Source organism: Malus sylvestris, chromosome 6 (genome assembly GCF_916048215.2).
Source record: "Malus sylvestris chromosome 6, drMalSylv7.2, whole genome shotgun sequence".
Taxonomy (NCBI): domain Eukaryota; kingdom Viridiplantae; phylum Streptophyta; class Magnoliopsida; order Rosales; family Rosaceae; genus Malus; species Malus sylvestris.
The window spans coordinates 32,982,616-32,996,212 of NC_062265.1; the positions used below are offsets into that span (position 1 = coordinate 32,982,616).

The window sequence follows — 13,597 nt, forward strand, 5'->3', positions numbered from 1 at the left end:
TTGATGTACTAAATGTTGAAAACCACTAAACATGAGGGTAGTGAACTGTCTTTTGCCCTATAATTAATATAAGAACATAAATTATAATTTTTTTTAGGGTAAAGTACAAAAAACCACCTCAATCATTGGTGTCACGACACTTTCATACCTCATCTTTTAAAATTGACAATGTTATACCTCGTCTTTAGAATTTGGTTCAATATTATACCTTACGTTAGTCTAGCCATTAATTTGTCAGTTAAATGCTGACGTGGCTTTCCAGACCCCATTTTATATTAAAAAATTAAAAAAACTAAAAACAAAATCATTTAATATTTTAAAATATTAAAATAATAAAGAAAAGTTAAAAAAACAAAAAACAAAAAAACAAAACCTGTTCGTCCCTTCCACCCCCTCCCCCTTCTCTCTCTCCCCATCTTCATCTTCTTCCCTGCTTAATCTTCAACAAAAAAAAAACAATTTTTAAAACCCATCAACCCCCCAACACCCCCCCCCCCCACCACCGCGAAGAAGAAGAAGAAGAAGAAGGAAAATGAGGAAGAAAAAGAAGAAGGAGGAAGGAGGAGAAGAAGAAGGAAAAAAAAAAACCCAGATCCTGTTCGCCAGATCGATTCCACGGGGGGTGGGTGCGAGGTTGGGTAGGTGCGAGGGTGGGTGCAGAGGGTGGATGCGAGGGGAAGACGAACTGGGATTTTTTTTTTTCTGGGTCGCAGGTAGGGGCTCGGGTAGGGGAGAATAGGGGGTTGGGGGAGAAGAGAGAAGGACCCGAGGGGGGGTGGGAAGGGACAAAGTTTTGTTTTTTTTTTTCTTCTTCTTTTCTCTGGGTTGCAGCAGGTAGATAGGGGAAAGAAGAGGGGAAGGGACAAACAGGTTTTGTTTCTTTCTTCTTCTTTTTTAACTTTTCTTTATTATTTTAATTTTTAAAAACATTAAATGATTTTTTTTTAATTTTTTAATAGAAAATGGTGTCTGGATCAAGCCACGTCAGCATTTAATTGACAAATTAACGGCCAGGCTAATGGAAGGTATAACATTGGACTAAATTCTAAATACGAGGTATGACATTGTCAATTTTAAAAGATGAGGTATGAAAGTATCGTGACACCAATAGTTGAGGTAGTTTTTTGTACTTTACCCTTTTTTTTAATACATTGAGCATTACACCATAAGAAGGAGAGAGGATGGACACAGGGGGAGGGGTTGCCGCGGTGGGTGGTTCGGGATGGGGAGGAGGCAAACGTGGCTGCGATGGTGAGATTTCTTATAACCCAAGTCACTTTATTCTGGTATGTTATTGGGTTTAGAGTAATTGTGTATCAATTTTTAGGGCATTTATGTTACATCCCAGTCTCGACTCGCCGTAGCATGATATTGTCTTCTTCGGACCCCAGCCACGCCTTCACAATTTTATTTTTGGGAACTCACACGAGAACTTCCTAGTGAGTCACCCATCTTGGGAATGCTCTCGCCCGAACTCGCTTAACTTCGGAGTTCCGATGAACCCGAAGCCAATGAGTTCCCAAAAGGCCTCGTACTATAGGAGGTGGGCATGTACATATAAGGCACATCACCCCCTCTCTGTTGGTCGATATGGGATGTTACAATCCACCCTCCTTAAGGGCCTGATCGAACTCACTTAACTTCGGAGTTCCGATGGAACCCGAAGCCAATAAGTTCCCAAAAAGTATCGTACTATAGAAGGTGGGCATGTACATATAAGGCACATCATCCCCTCTTTGTTGGTCGATGTGGGATGTTACAATTTAGGTCTATTCATGTATTTTTTTAACCATAATTGATAGTTTTTATAAAAACTAACATTTATGAAATTGGGGGTTAAATTTTGGTTATATATGATAAATTCTTTTTATATTCTATAGTTCGGATATCAATCGAATTCTCCGTTACTTTGTAAAATATATCTAAGATAACAAAAGCCATCACTCTTTGTAACTTTTTGATCTCTTGCCATATTAATTTCATAATTGTAAATATTTATTTTCCCATTATTTACAATTGTTTGTACTAAATAACCAATATAATTGGACATTATTTCGATTAATCTGTCAATAATTGTACCCTTTTACTTGTCTCAGTTAATTATGAATGTTGTTTTTTATTTCATCTTTTTTTTAAATGAGGGACAACTGGTGGTAAGTCACGGTTATCCACCATTTTCGAGGGCGAGAAGACTCACAGAGACATTTCAGCTTTCTCTGACCACAAGTATGGCTTCCACACCAGCAGCGGGTTTCGAACCCAAGACCTCCAATTTTTAATTTGAAGGAAGTCTCACAATCCATCATTTACCACTAGACCACTAGCTCGTGGTAATTATGAATGTTGTTGAACTATCTTAATTCAAGGATATATGTGGACCCATGGCCAAGATGTATTGTCAAAACGCTTTTAATGATCGAGTTAGCGACAAATACACTTTGATCGAGTCGTGGTCTCGTGATGCTGTGGATGGTTGGAAACTTGGGATGAGTGTGCCTTACTTTGTCGTTGTGGAGATGAGTCGATCGTGGTTTCCTTCTTGGCTTAGTTGTTATTGTGTATGTTTGTGCTGCATAGTAGTTTGTGTGGTTTTACTTTTAAGCAACAGCTCTGTGTGATCCTCAGATACGTCACTACTGATCTTTGCAATTTAATTAATTGTTTGCAATGAAGAATCAGTAGCGATTTTAAGAGAGACTACCGCGCTCCATGATTATCGCCTATCATCTCTAGGAAAATTCTGACCTTAACTCTTTGTCATGATCTCTATATAGTTATTTGAGAAAAAAAAATTCTAACTATAACATTTGTATGGAGAAAATAAATCAATCATCACTAAATGAATAAGAAAGTGGACAACATGTATTTTCTCCAATTTTTTAAATGATTTAACAAGAACGAAACAGTTTGTATTTTGTATTATATATGTCAAAAGTTGCATTTTAAGAAAAACCAAGTAACTTAATGACTCCATAAGATAACTCATTAGAAACAATGTTACCTACATTTTATTCTTCTTTTTTTATATGAAATAAATTGCGATATTGGGTTTCTTATTGAAAAAATATATATATACATAAAAACAAAATCATTTATATTGACAAAATACATGTAAGTATTGTAATCATATCTCATATTTACACTCAAGTATATCAATGTTACATAGGTGCAATATAAGATATCTACCCAAGTTTCATCGAAAATGTTACGCACATGCTTTAATTAGTTTGGCAAAATTCTACGAAAATTTTACAAAAGCACTTTTTTCGCAGAATTTTTTCCACACCACAAGCTTGTTAAAATTCTTGCTAAACAATGTAAAGAAGTTTGGAAACGATACTAATTAAGGTTTCCTTACTGGCTTTACCAATCGCATTTTTCACCAAAATTGTTGCTCACGTTTTTTAATCGGTTTTTCTAAATCAAAAAACAACAATTCATTTTAGAACTAAGCCGATCTGTTTACACAAGTGTATGTGTAAACTTCATATAGTCAGCACACAGACAATGTTTCATACGTTATCTTGAACTAGCCTCTTGTCACACGCGTACGCATGTGACAATTGGTCTTTGTATGTTAAATTAAAGTTTTATTATGATTTTTTACAAAATAAATTAAGAAATTCAAGTTTTTTTTATTTATATATTTTTATTAATAATATTTTTGAAAATAAATTAGAAGTTAAACATAAACCACCCACTAACGTGAGGTTTTGTTATTTTTTTCTTTCTAAAGTTTAAAATTTTAAATTCATTCAAAATTAATATTTGTTGAATTATTTTAACTCCTTTCAATTCAATAGTAATTTTAAAATATTTTAAAGGCAATTTATGGTATTTTGAAATTAACCTGCATACAGGCAGGTTGGCTACTTTGGCCTCCTAGCCATTTGGTTCTTGTCCATTTTTTCCACCCTGTTATGAAAGTGAAATATACCTATAATGTACTACGAGAACATGAGACATGCAGTGTTACTTTCAACAGGTGGCACGCCTTGCTACCTCACACTTATCCTCCTTAAATCCATATATACACATTCAATCAACTCTTGTGCATTACGTACGTCGCTACGCTTTTTCAAAAGTCTCTCAATTTCATAAAAATTGCAGAGCTGGGTGTATAGCTACATAAGCTGCAAAAGCACAAATCGAATTATTATTGCTTATATAAAAGAATTCATATAACTTTGTTTTCTTCTTTTTCTTTTTTTTTTAATTTTTATTGCGATTTCGTTTTGCATGTATTAGGGTAAAGGGAGTATGATTTTCTCTCCTTCTAATATCTCTTCCTTTCCTTCCCATCCTATTTAAATAGTTACGATTAAGTCACATCAACATCTTATACTGATTTCTTTATAGAGAGAGAAAGACAAAGATGAAAGTGTGAGAAGAGGGGAGGAAAATGGGGAGGATTAGGGGGGAAAGAATCGTAGTCCAGGGTAAAAACTCATTCACATGCAAGATTTTACTCCATTATCAATCAGCTGTTGGATCTTGAACTCTCTATAAGTATTAAACAAAATGAGTCCATCTATCTCACCCATCAATAAAAAATGATTCCTTCAGAAATAGCCATCCTAATCCTTGTATTCCTTACCTTCATGTGGTCTCTCCTCTGCATCCTAATCAATGCCTTCTCAAGGCAAAGCTGAAAACTACCTCCTGGCCCTAGGGCACTACCAATCATTGGCAATCTTCATATGCTAGGCGACCTCCCACACCGCAGCCTCCAAAACCTGGCAAAAAAATATGGACCTATAATGTCCATGCGTCTAGGGTTCATACCAACCATAGTGGTCTCATCTCCCCAAGCAGCAGAGCTATTCCTCAAAACCCACGACACCATTTTTGCAAGCCGCCCCAACATTAGTGTTATGTGCCTTTCCTTAGTCCACTTGATCTTCAGGTATGTTACCCTTCATTGTTAATTACCAAACTTTACCCTTCCTTGTTAATTACCAAACTTGTTACATGAATAAAGTATCTAGGAGACGGGCCAATGTCCACTTCTAACAACACTAATATTGTCTTTAACTTATTGATTACTACATGCACAGTCCGACAAGTGTGAAGTTTTATTACAAAAGACCTCAGTATTAGTTGAAATAGAGTTAAAATATTTAAACTCTTTTTTTTTCATTGTCTCTGTCCAACGTCAGATAGTTAAACATGCCCCCTCACGTAAGACCCAATTAGCGCGTCATACGTGAGAAATCCACACATCCGCAACCATGTGGAGCCAAATTATGACCTCTCAAATAATTATTAAAAAAAAAAATAATTTAATCATAACATTTGTAAATTTTACTATCGTTTCCAAACTTCTTTACATTGTCTGGCAAGAATTTTAACAAGCTTGTGGTGTGGAAAAAAATTCTTTGAAAATAGGGGTTTTGTATAATTTTCTTAGAATTTTGTCAAAACTAATTAAAGCCTGTGTGTAACACTTTAGATGAAACTTGGGTAAATATCTTATATTGCACGTGCGTAGAAAAGTTGAAAACAAAGCATGTAAGTACAACTAGAACAAGACATGTTTCTTTGAAAAGATGGCACACGTATCCTCATGTTGTCCATATCCATCCATATTCAATGAAGTCTTGTGCATTCCGCCCCCCCCCCCCCCCCCCCCACCACCACCACCAACAAAACCAAGAACTCATTTTTCACATGCTAGCATTTATATCAATTAGCTGTTGGATCTTGAACTCTCTATAAGTATCAAACAAAATGAGTCTACATGTATATATATGTGTGTGTCTAATGTCCCATTTATCGATCTCACCCATAAATTATATAAAATGAGTCCTTCAGAAATAGCCATCCTCATCGTTGTATTCCTCACATTCCTATGGTCTCTCATCCGCCTTATCAATACCTCCTCAAGGCAAAGCCGAAAACTTCCTCCTGGCCCTACGGCACTGCCAATCATTGGCAATCTTCATATGCTAGGCGACCTCCCACACCGTAGCCTCCAAAACCTAGCAAAAAAATATGGACCTATAATGTCCATGCGTCTAGGGTTCATACCAACCATAGTGGTCTCATCTCCCAAAACAGCAGAGCTATTCCTCAAAACCCACGACACCATTTTCGCTAGCCGCCCCAAACTCCAAGCCTCCGAGTACATGGCCTACGGCACGAAGGCCATGGCCTTTACTGAATATGGCCCATATTGGCGCCGTATTCGGAAACTCTGCACACTTCAACTTCTTTGTCCCTCGAAAATCGAGGGTTTTGCTCCGCTAAGAAGGGAGGAGGTAGGGTTGTTGGTGCAGTCTCTGAAGGTAGCTGCGGAGGCAGGCGAGGTGGTGGATTTTAGTGAGAAGGTCGGTGAGCTTGTTGAGGGAATCACGTATAGGATGGTGTTGGGGAGAAAAAATGATGATATGTTTGATCTCAAGGGGATTATTGAGGAAGCCCTATTCTTGACAGGAGCTTTCAACATTAGTGATTATGTGCCTTTCCTTAGTCCACTTGATCTTCAGGTATGTTACCCTTCATTCTTAACTACAAACTTGATAGATGAATCAATAATAAAACTAGCGAAATGCTAGGACCACCGTAAAGTAGGGACATTTACAACCATTGCACACACGCTATTGCTAAGCACAAATACAAAGTAGAGGCGTTGCAAATAAGTGCACACACGTATGCGCGACTGATTTTAGCACTACTTCTCTAAAAATATTTGAACTCTATTATTTAGATGACGTATTTCAATAGATCCACCAACAGGAACAGAAGTAGTGTCAACAAATTAAGTGAACGAGATTAATTCATAGTTTAGGGAAACCAAGCTCGTTTGGATGTATTCTTAAAGTGTTTTTGGTAAAATTATTTTTAGAAACAATCCTTAATAAAAATGCTAGCAAATCTTCGAAAAACACTAAAAGTGTTTTTTGGAAGAAGCAAATATAACTAGTGCTTCTTGTAGAAAGCACTTCAAATATTGCTTTTAGAATCCAAAAACATTTTTTCTAAAAGCGCTTTCAGTCATTTTAAAAAGTATATCCAAACTCAACGAGTAACTAGTTCACGTTCGTACAAATTAATCTGAGAGGAATATCTGTTTACTTTAGCGAGCTCACTTATCGTCTTTTTGCTGGTGATATGATTCACAAAGTCAAAGCATCCACAAATTATAAATGCAAAATCATATGATTCATATCGTATGGTCCATTCCATAGCCTGCTGACGATAAACTATCTCCTAATTAGAGATGTAAAAATATATTTACATCTCATCTCATTTTATAGTTTCAAGAGGGGTAGATGGGAGTTCTATGCTAATGAGAGTGATGTAAATTTGAGCTTTTATTTAATTTTCTCTCTTAGAGTAGCGGAGTCCACCATAAAAAAAATATACATCCATATATATATATAAAGTTCTTATTTATATTTTCCAATCAATATTTTACATCTTTCTGACCAACTTAAAGTATTAAATACAAACTGCTCCCTATCTTATGCATTTGGTTGCCAATGGCATCCGGGATATTATTACAATAGCAATGGATTTAATGCACAATTCATTATTGTAGGAACCTTAATTTCTGCAATCAACTATACAAATTTAAAATATATTCAACAGGCTCTTTAAGGGAAGATCTCCATTTAAAAAAAATTAATAGTTGTAGGGCTCACTCCACATTGAACTTCAATAATAAGAATTGTCTATATTTTGTCTCTATTCATAGGTCATTCTTGCAAAAAAATCAATTCAATCCAAAATCATTTGGTCATTTGATTGTCACGATGAAATTTTAATATATGTTTCTTATAACATAATGTTCGTCAATGTCATGGAGCTCAATTAGATTAATTGATGCCTCAAACATTTTTTATTTGGCTAATTTTGCAAGAATGATTTAAGAGGTACAACTTGAAAATAGACAATTCAGATATCATTGAAGTTCAATGTAGTATAGAATCCACAACTAATCTAAAAATTGAGAATCCCTTCCCTTAAAAGCATATGTTACATGTATGTGTTTTTTTTTCTTATCCTTCATAAAGGATGTAATACTAATAATAAGGATATTATTTTACCATTGAAAATGAGGATTTTACAAAAATTCAAAAGATAAAATGCTAGTAAATATGTAGATATAGATTTTGAGGCCTTACGTAGTGGGTAAATTTGAGTTTAAGTCCAATTTTATAAGAATCAAACTCCTAGGGCGGAAAATTTGCATTTTACATGAGTGACTCCGATTATTGAGTTTAATAATTACTAATGACTTTAATTCCAATAAATGATCAACCATTTGACAGAGAAAAATAGAGATTAATACATAAAATGAGGGAAAAAAAGTCCAATAATATTATAGGAATCAAACTCAACGTACATGATTATCTGTAGTTGTTCTTTCATCTCAGAAAAAAGGGTTGCACATGATCCCTTATACCCATGTGAGAGTGTCACCGTATGTGCCTATCCTCACCCAAAAGTTACTCCAAAAATACAAGATGTAATAGCTTTTATATATGCATGCATATTGATTGATTGTATGGAATCTTAACTATTTCTTCCACTTAGGGATTGACCAAGCGCATGAAGAGAGTTAGCAAAACTGTCGACCAACTACTCGAAAAGATAATCCAAGACCATGAACAAGTTTCCAGAAGTGATGAGGTACAAGGCAATCATCATAAGGACTTTGTAGACGTGCTGCTTTCATCAATCCACCAACCATTAAACCCCAACGATGAGGAAGTCTACATGCTCGAGCGAACAAATGTCAAAGCCATTTTACTCGACATGATTGCGGGTGCCTTTGACACCTCAGCCACAACGATTGTCTGGACCCTGGCCGAACTCTTGAGGCACCCGAAAGTAATGAAACGTCTCCAAGAAGAGCTCCAGAGTGTGATCGGGATGGATCGAATGGTGGAAGAAAGTGATTTGCCAAAGCTGGATTACTTGAGCATGGTGGTCAAGGAGAGCTTAAGGTTACACCCAGTTGCCCCATTACTAGTCCCTCATCAATCCATGGAGGACATTACGGTTGATGGATATCACATACCCAAGAAATCAAGAGTCTTTATCAATATTTGGACCATTGGGAGGGATCCAAGTGTATGGTCAGATAATGTGGAAGAATTCTACCCTGAAAGGTTTATGAATAATAACGTTGACCTACGTGGACATGACTTCCAGCTCATACCATTTGGGTCTGGTCGAAGAGGGTGCCCTGCTATGCAATTAGGGTTAACCACAGTTCGTCTTGTTCTGGGAAACTTGTTGCACTGCTTCAACTGGGAGCTCCCTAGTGGAATGCTACCTAAAGACTTGGACATGACTGAGAAATTCGGCTTATCATTGTCGAAAGCCAAACACTTGCTTGCCATGCCGACCTGCCGCCTATACAATAGAAGTTGATGATTGGTTTATTACTTAAGCGTTGATAGATGTACTCATTTCTATTGGTGACACATCATTTAGTTTACAATTTTAGTCTCTAAATTTAGTCTCTCTAGCATTACTCCCTTAATATATATATATATATATATAGTATGTCTAGGCATAAATAAACATTAATTAACTGTATAATTTGGATTAATGCAAGTGTCTTGTAGTTCAATTGATTAAAAATATCATTCCTTGCGCTTGAGGTCGCTTGTTCAATTTTCCCTCCCGTAAAAAATAATTTGCTTGTCATCATGCCCACCTACATACGTACCGCCTAAACGGTCAACCTTCATAAAGGGTTGAAATAAATGTCTTGTAGTTATAATAGTGTTCTTTGAGTAATGTTATAGAGACTAAATTTGTAGACTAATTTGCAAACTAAATGAAATGTCACAAATATTAAATGAATACATTTATCAACGTTTAAATGATAATCCAATTATCAACTTCTATGTCATTTAATTTACAAAATTTAATCTGCCTAGCATTACTCGTGTTCCTTTTGGTATCGTTTGGTATGCAGACGGGACGGGACGGAACGGAATGGGACGGGACGGGATAGGACAGGACGGGACGGAACGGAGAGGGAGCAAAGATGCCCTCAGATGGAAACAATGATAAAGAAGAATGAGACAGAGAGGTTATAATTTTGTGTTCCACGAATGTGGAACGAGTTGTTCCAAGGGGGTGAGGTGGAACGAAAATTCACCCAAAACTCGTCCCGTGGAACAGCGCGTTCCACCTGTTTTAGGCACACCAAACGTGGGACGGAACGCCTCGTTCCACTCCGTTCCGTCCCGTCCCATGTACCAAATGGTATGTTAATGCCACCTCTGACTAGGAAAGATTAAAGTAATTACATCGTTAAAGTGTTAACCATAATACGTTTTTCGTTCTCTTAATTGATCTTTAAAACTATCTTATACGTTTTTCATTCTCTTAATTGATGTTTAAAGTTATCTTACAAAAAGCTAATACAATTGGAGGTGGTTTAGATTAATATTTCAATAATTGCGCCCTTTTTACTTACTTATCTAAGTTTATCACTTTATTTGTGTTTCCCTATTTTGTTTTGTCTTTTGGGTTTTGCACTTAGGTTTCATTCTTTCGTTCATTATTTCTTTCTTTCCTTCTTCCCACCATTCTTCTTTCTTTTTCCTCTTTATATTTTCTCCACAACTAAAACACAAAATGTAGAAACTAAAAATCAAATAGTCATCAGACGAATGCTTAAATTTTATTCTCTTAAAATATACTTGTTCTCTGGAACTCTCTCATGTAGCACCCATCTCGCTATTTTTTTCTTCTTATAATACAACGATATGTTTACACCAAAGGATGAGATAATAAATCGGTATCAAACTTGTCATTCATAAGATTTGAACCAAAGACCTCTTACTCACTAGTAGAAAAAACACTTTGCGCGACGGAGAAAATTTAGTCGCGCAAAGTATGTTTGCGCGACGATGAACACAAAGCGTCGCGCAAATCTACCGCTTTTATCCCAACTTTGCGCGACGCATATGGGAAATGGTCGCGCAAAACTACTTTGCGCGACGGAGATGGGCAGTGGTCGCGCAAAACTACTTTGCGCGACGAAGTATTGCGTTGCGCAAAGCTGTTTTGCGCGACCACTGCCCATCTCCGTCGCGCAAAGTGAAAATAGAAATTATTTTCCTTCTGTCATTTATCACACTTATCACTCCAATTCTAACACATTCACTCAAAACTGAGAAGACCCAACAGTTCAATCATCACTCCAATTCCAAGACTTCACTTCACTCACTCTCATCACTCCAAAGGTAAGAGCTTCCTTTCCCCCACAATTTTGCTACTTTTCAAATTTTCATTTATTTTGTATGACTTCTTTTTCTTTTGATTTAGTGTATCTGTTAGTTTATTTTAGACAAGACTCTAGGAATATGTAGAAATTGACTCAAGAGGAAAGTGTAGAAATTGAAAGCTTTGAAGCAGTTGCCATCTGATTTACTAAAGCTAATTAAGATTGGGGAGTGAGTCAGATAGAGTGACCATCTAAGCAACTACACCAAATGGAAATAAAGAATTTAATACAATAAATTGGAAAGTTATAGAGAATATATGATATTTGTAGTAATTTTTAGGTCCACTTATGTTCCCTTCTCTTTTCCCATGAAAACTGACAAAGAAAAGAAATGAAAAGCTTGAAGGACAAAAATATCATGAGCAGGGGAGAATCGATCCCATGCATCATTCATTCTTCGTTGTCCAGTTCTATTGGTTAATGTTGAGTTTTAGGAGGGAGAAGAAGATAAAAAATGAAGGACAATACTTGCATTCAATGTTATGGTGTAAAAATGAATATTTCCTTGTTGATGGCTTTTAGAATGAAATGGAATTGTAAACTATGTAACAGAGATAGGCTTTCTAATTTAAATACCTTGATGATACAGGGAGGTGGAAGTGGGCATGAGGCTGCACACGCTGGATTTGTGGGGAATGGAATGCTAACTGCAGCTATTTGCGAGGATGTTTTTGCCTCACCACAAGTTGATTCAATTATAGCAGTATGGTGTCCTGCAATTTATAGCTTTAATTGGAAGGGAACCAAACCCTATTGATTTATGTACAATTGTTACATGAGGAGACTCTGATATGATATAATTGTATAATTTATAGGGCATCCGAGCTGTAACTAGTATAATTTGAAGGAGCAGTCTGAAAGGCCATTGCTTGGGTTGTGATTGATATATTTATCATCATAGGGGTTTTGAACTCCTTCAGGTTGTCTTCTTATTGTGCAGGTATAATTTCTACTTTGTCTTGAAGTTTGTTTGTTGGGTTATCCTTTGTTTGGTTGGGATGGTAAATGATAGTTATGGCCCAAGTTTTGGAGTATTCTGAAAGACCTTTGTATGGTTGGGTTATCCTTTTTTCAAGAAAAGCTTAGTTTCTCGTTTGAGAATTAGTTGGATTTCGTGCATGGATGCGAAAGCATGACTGCGGTCCAATTAATTCTTGAATTGTCCCATTTTTTGGACAGTTTGGGAATGCATAGTTATGTGTTGTAGTTTGCGGTCCACGAATTAGGTTTCGATAGTGGAAATTTTGGTAACATTTCCTGATGTTCTTCGAGTACACGGTGGATATTATGTATCTACGACGTGCACTTGAAGAACTGTAAGGAGATGCTGCCGAAATTAGCCCACGTCGAAATTTAATCCATTGGAATCGTAAATTACGGCACATAACTGTGCATTCTTGAATGGGATAGGGCCCTTACCGGAGGAATAAGGTGACAAGACAATAGTTGAAGTTGTTGTAATTCTTGTATTTTTATTGGGATTGCAGACAAAATGGACAGACAATGGATACATAATCATAATAGATGTGATGTTGAGTACTTAGATGGAATAGATGAGTTCATTGAATTCGCAACTACACACAACCTAGGTTCAACTCAAATCCGATGTCCGTGTAGGAGGTGTAACAACTCAATGTGGGAGACATTCGAGAATGTTCGATTTCATTTAGTAAGAAATGGGATGATGGAGACCTATACTACTTGGTATCATCATGGAGAACGATTAGACCAAGCTTCGTCTTCATACGTGACACAAGTGGAAACTGTTGAATCTAATGTGGATCCTAATGAACAAGTTATGAATATTCTAAATGACGTTTATCCATACGCCTCGAGCAACACCAATCAGGAAGGGGGAGAAGGGGGAGATGACAGTCGTCCAACCATGGACAGTGAGGCATTCAAAAACTATGAAAAACTATTGAAAAATGCCAAGCAAGAATTATATCCGGGTTGCGAGAACTTTTCAGTGCTCACAGCAATTGTGGAGTTGATGCATGGCAAGATCAAGTTTCGTTTGTCAAACAAGTGTTTTGATTACTTTTTGGGAGTTATCAAGAGGATGCTTCCAAAGGACAATTGTTTACCTGAAGATCATAAAAGTGCCCAAAAAGTGTTGAAGGGTCTAGGATTGGGGTATGAAAAAATTCACTCATGTGTAAATAATTGTATATTGTTCTATAAGGAGAACAAATCGTTGGATAAATGCCCTGTCTGCAATGAGCCAAGGTTTAAAATGACATCACAGAATAGAAAGACCAAGATTCCACAAAAAGTAATGCGTTATCTTCCATTGAAGCCTAGGTTGCAACGATTGTACATGTCGATGCATACCGCAAC

The 13,597-nt window shown here is 36.5% G+C and overlaps 1 protein-coding gene and 1 long non-coding RNA gene across 3 annotated transcripts; one reads left to right on the top strand and one right to left on the bottom strand.

The window, feature by feature from the left end:
• The first annotated feature begins 4,553 nt into the window (after positions 1-4,553).
• Positions 4,554-9,468, top strand: LOC126625393 (cytochrome P450 CYP736A12-like). Of its 2 annotated transcripts, XM_050294500.1 has the most exons (3): positions 4,554-4,642; positions 5,888-6,488; positions 8,542-9,468. In XM_050294500.1, exons 1-3 carry the CDS (start codon positions 4,554-4,556, stop codon positions 9,382-9,384), a joined length of 1,533 nt encoding a protein of 510 aa, XP_050150457.1. In that variant the 3' UTR covers positions 9,385-9,468. The 2 variants fall into 2 exon arrangements, with proteins under 2 accessions (XP_050150457.1, XP_050150456.1); XM_050294499.1 differs by lacking the exon at positions 4,554-4,642 and having other exon boundaries at positions 5,736-6,488.
• A 316-nt stretch (positions 9,469-9,784) lies between these two features.
• On the bottom strand, positions 9,785-10,592 carry LOC126625399 (uncharacterized). The gene is made up of 3 exons (XR_007624423.1): positions 10,341-10,592; positions 10,225-10,309; positions 9,785-9,904 (listed from the first exon to the last, which is right to left on the bottom strand). It is a non-coding gene; the product is annotated as an uncharacterized LOC126625399 (long non-coding RNA).
• Positions 10,593-13,597: the final 3,005 nt, after the last annotated feature.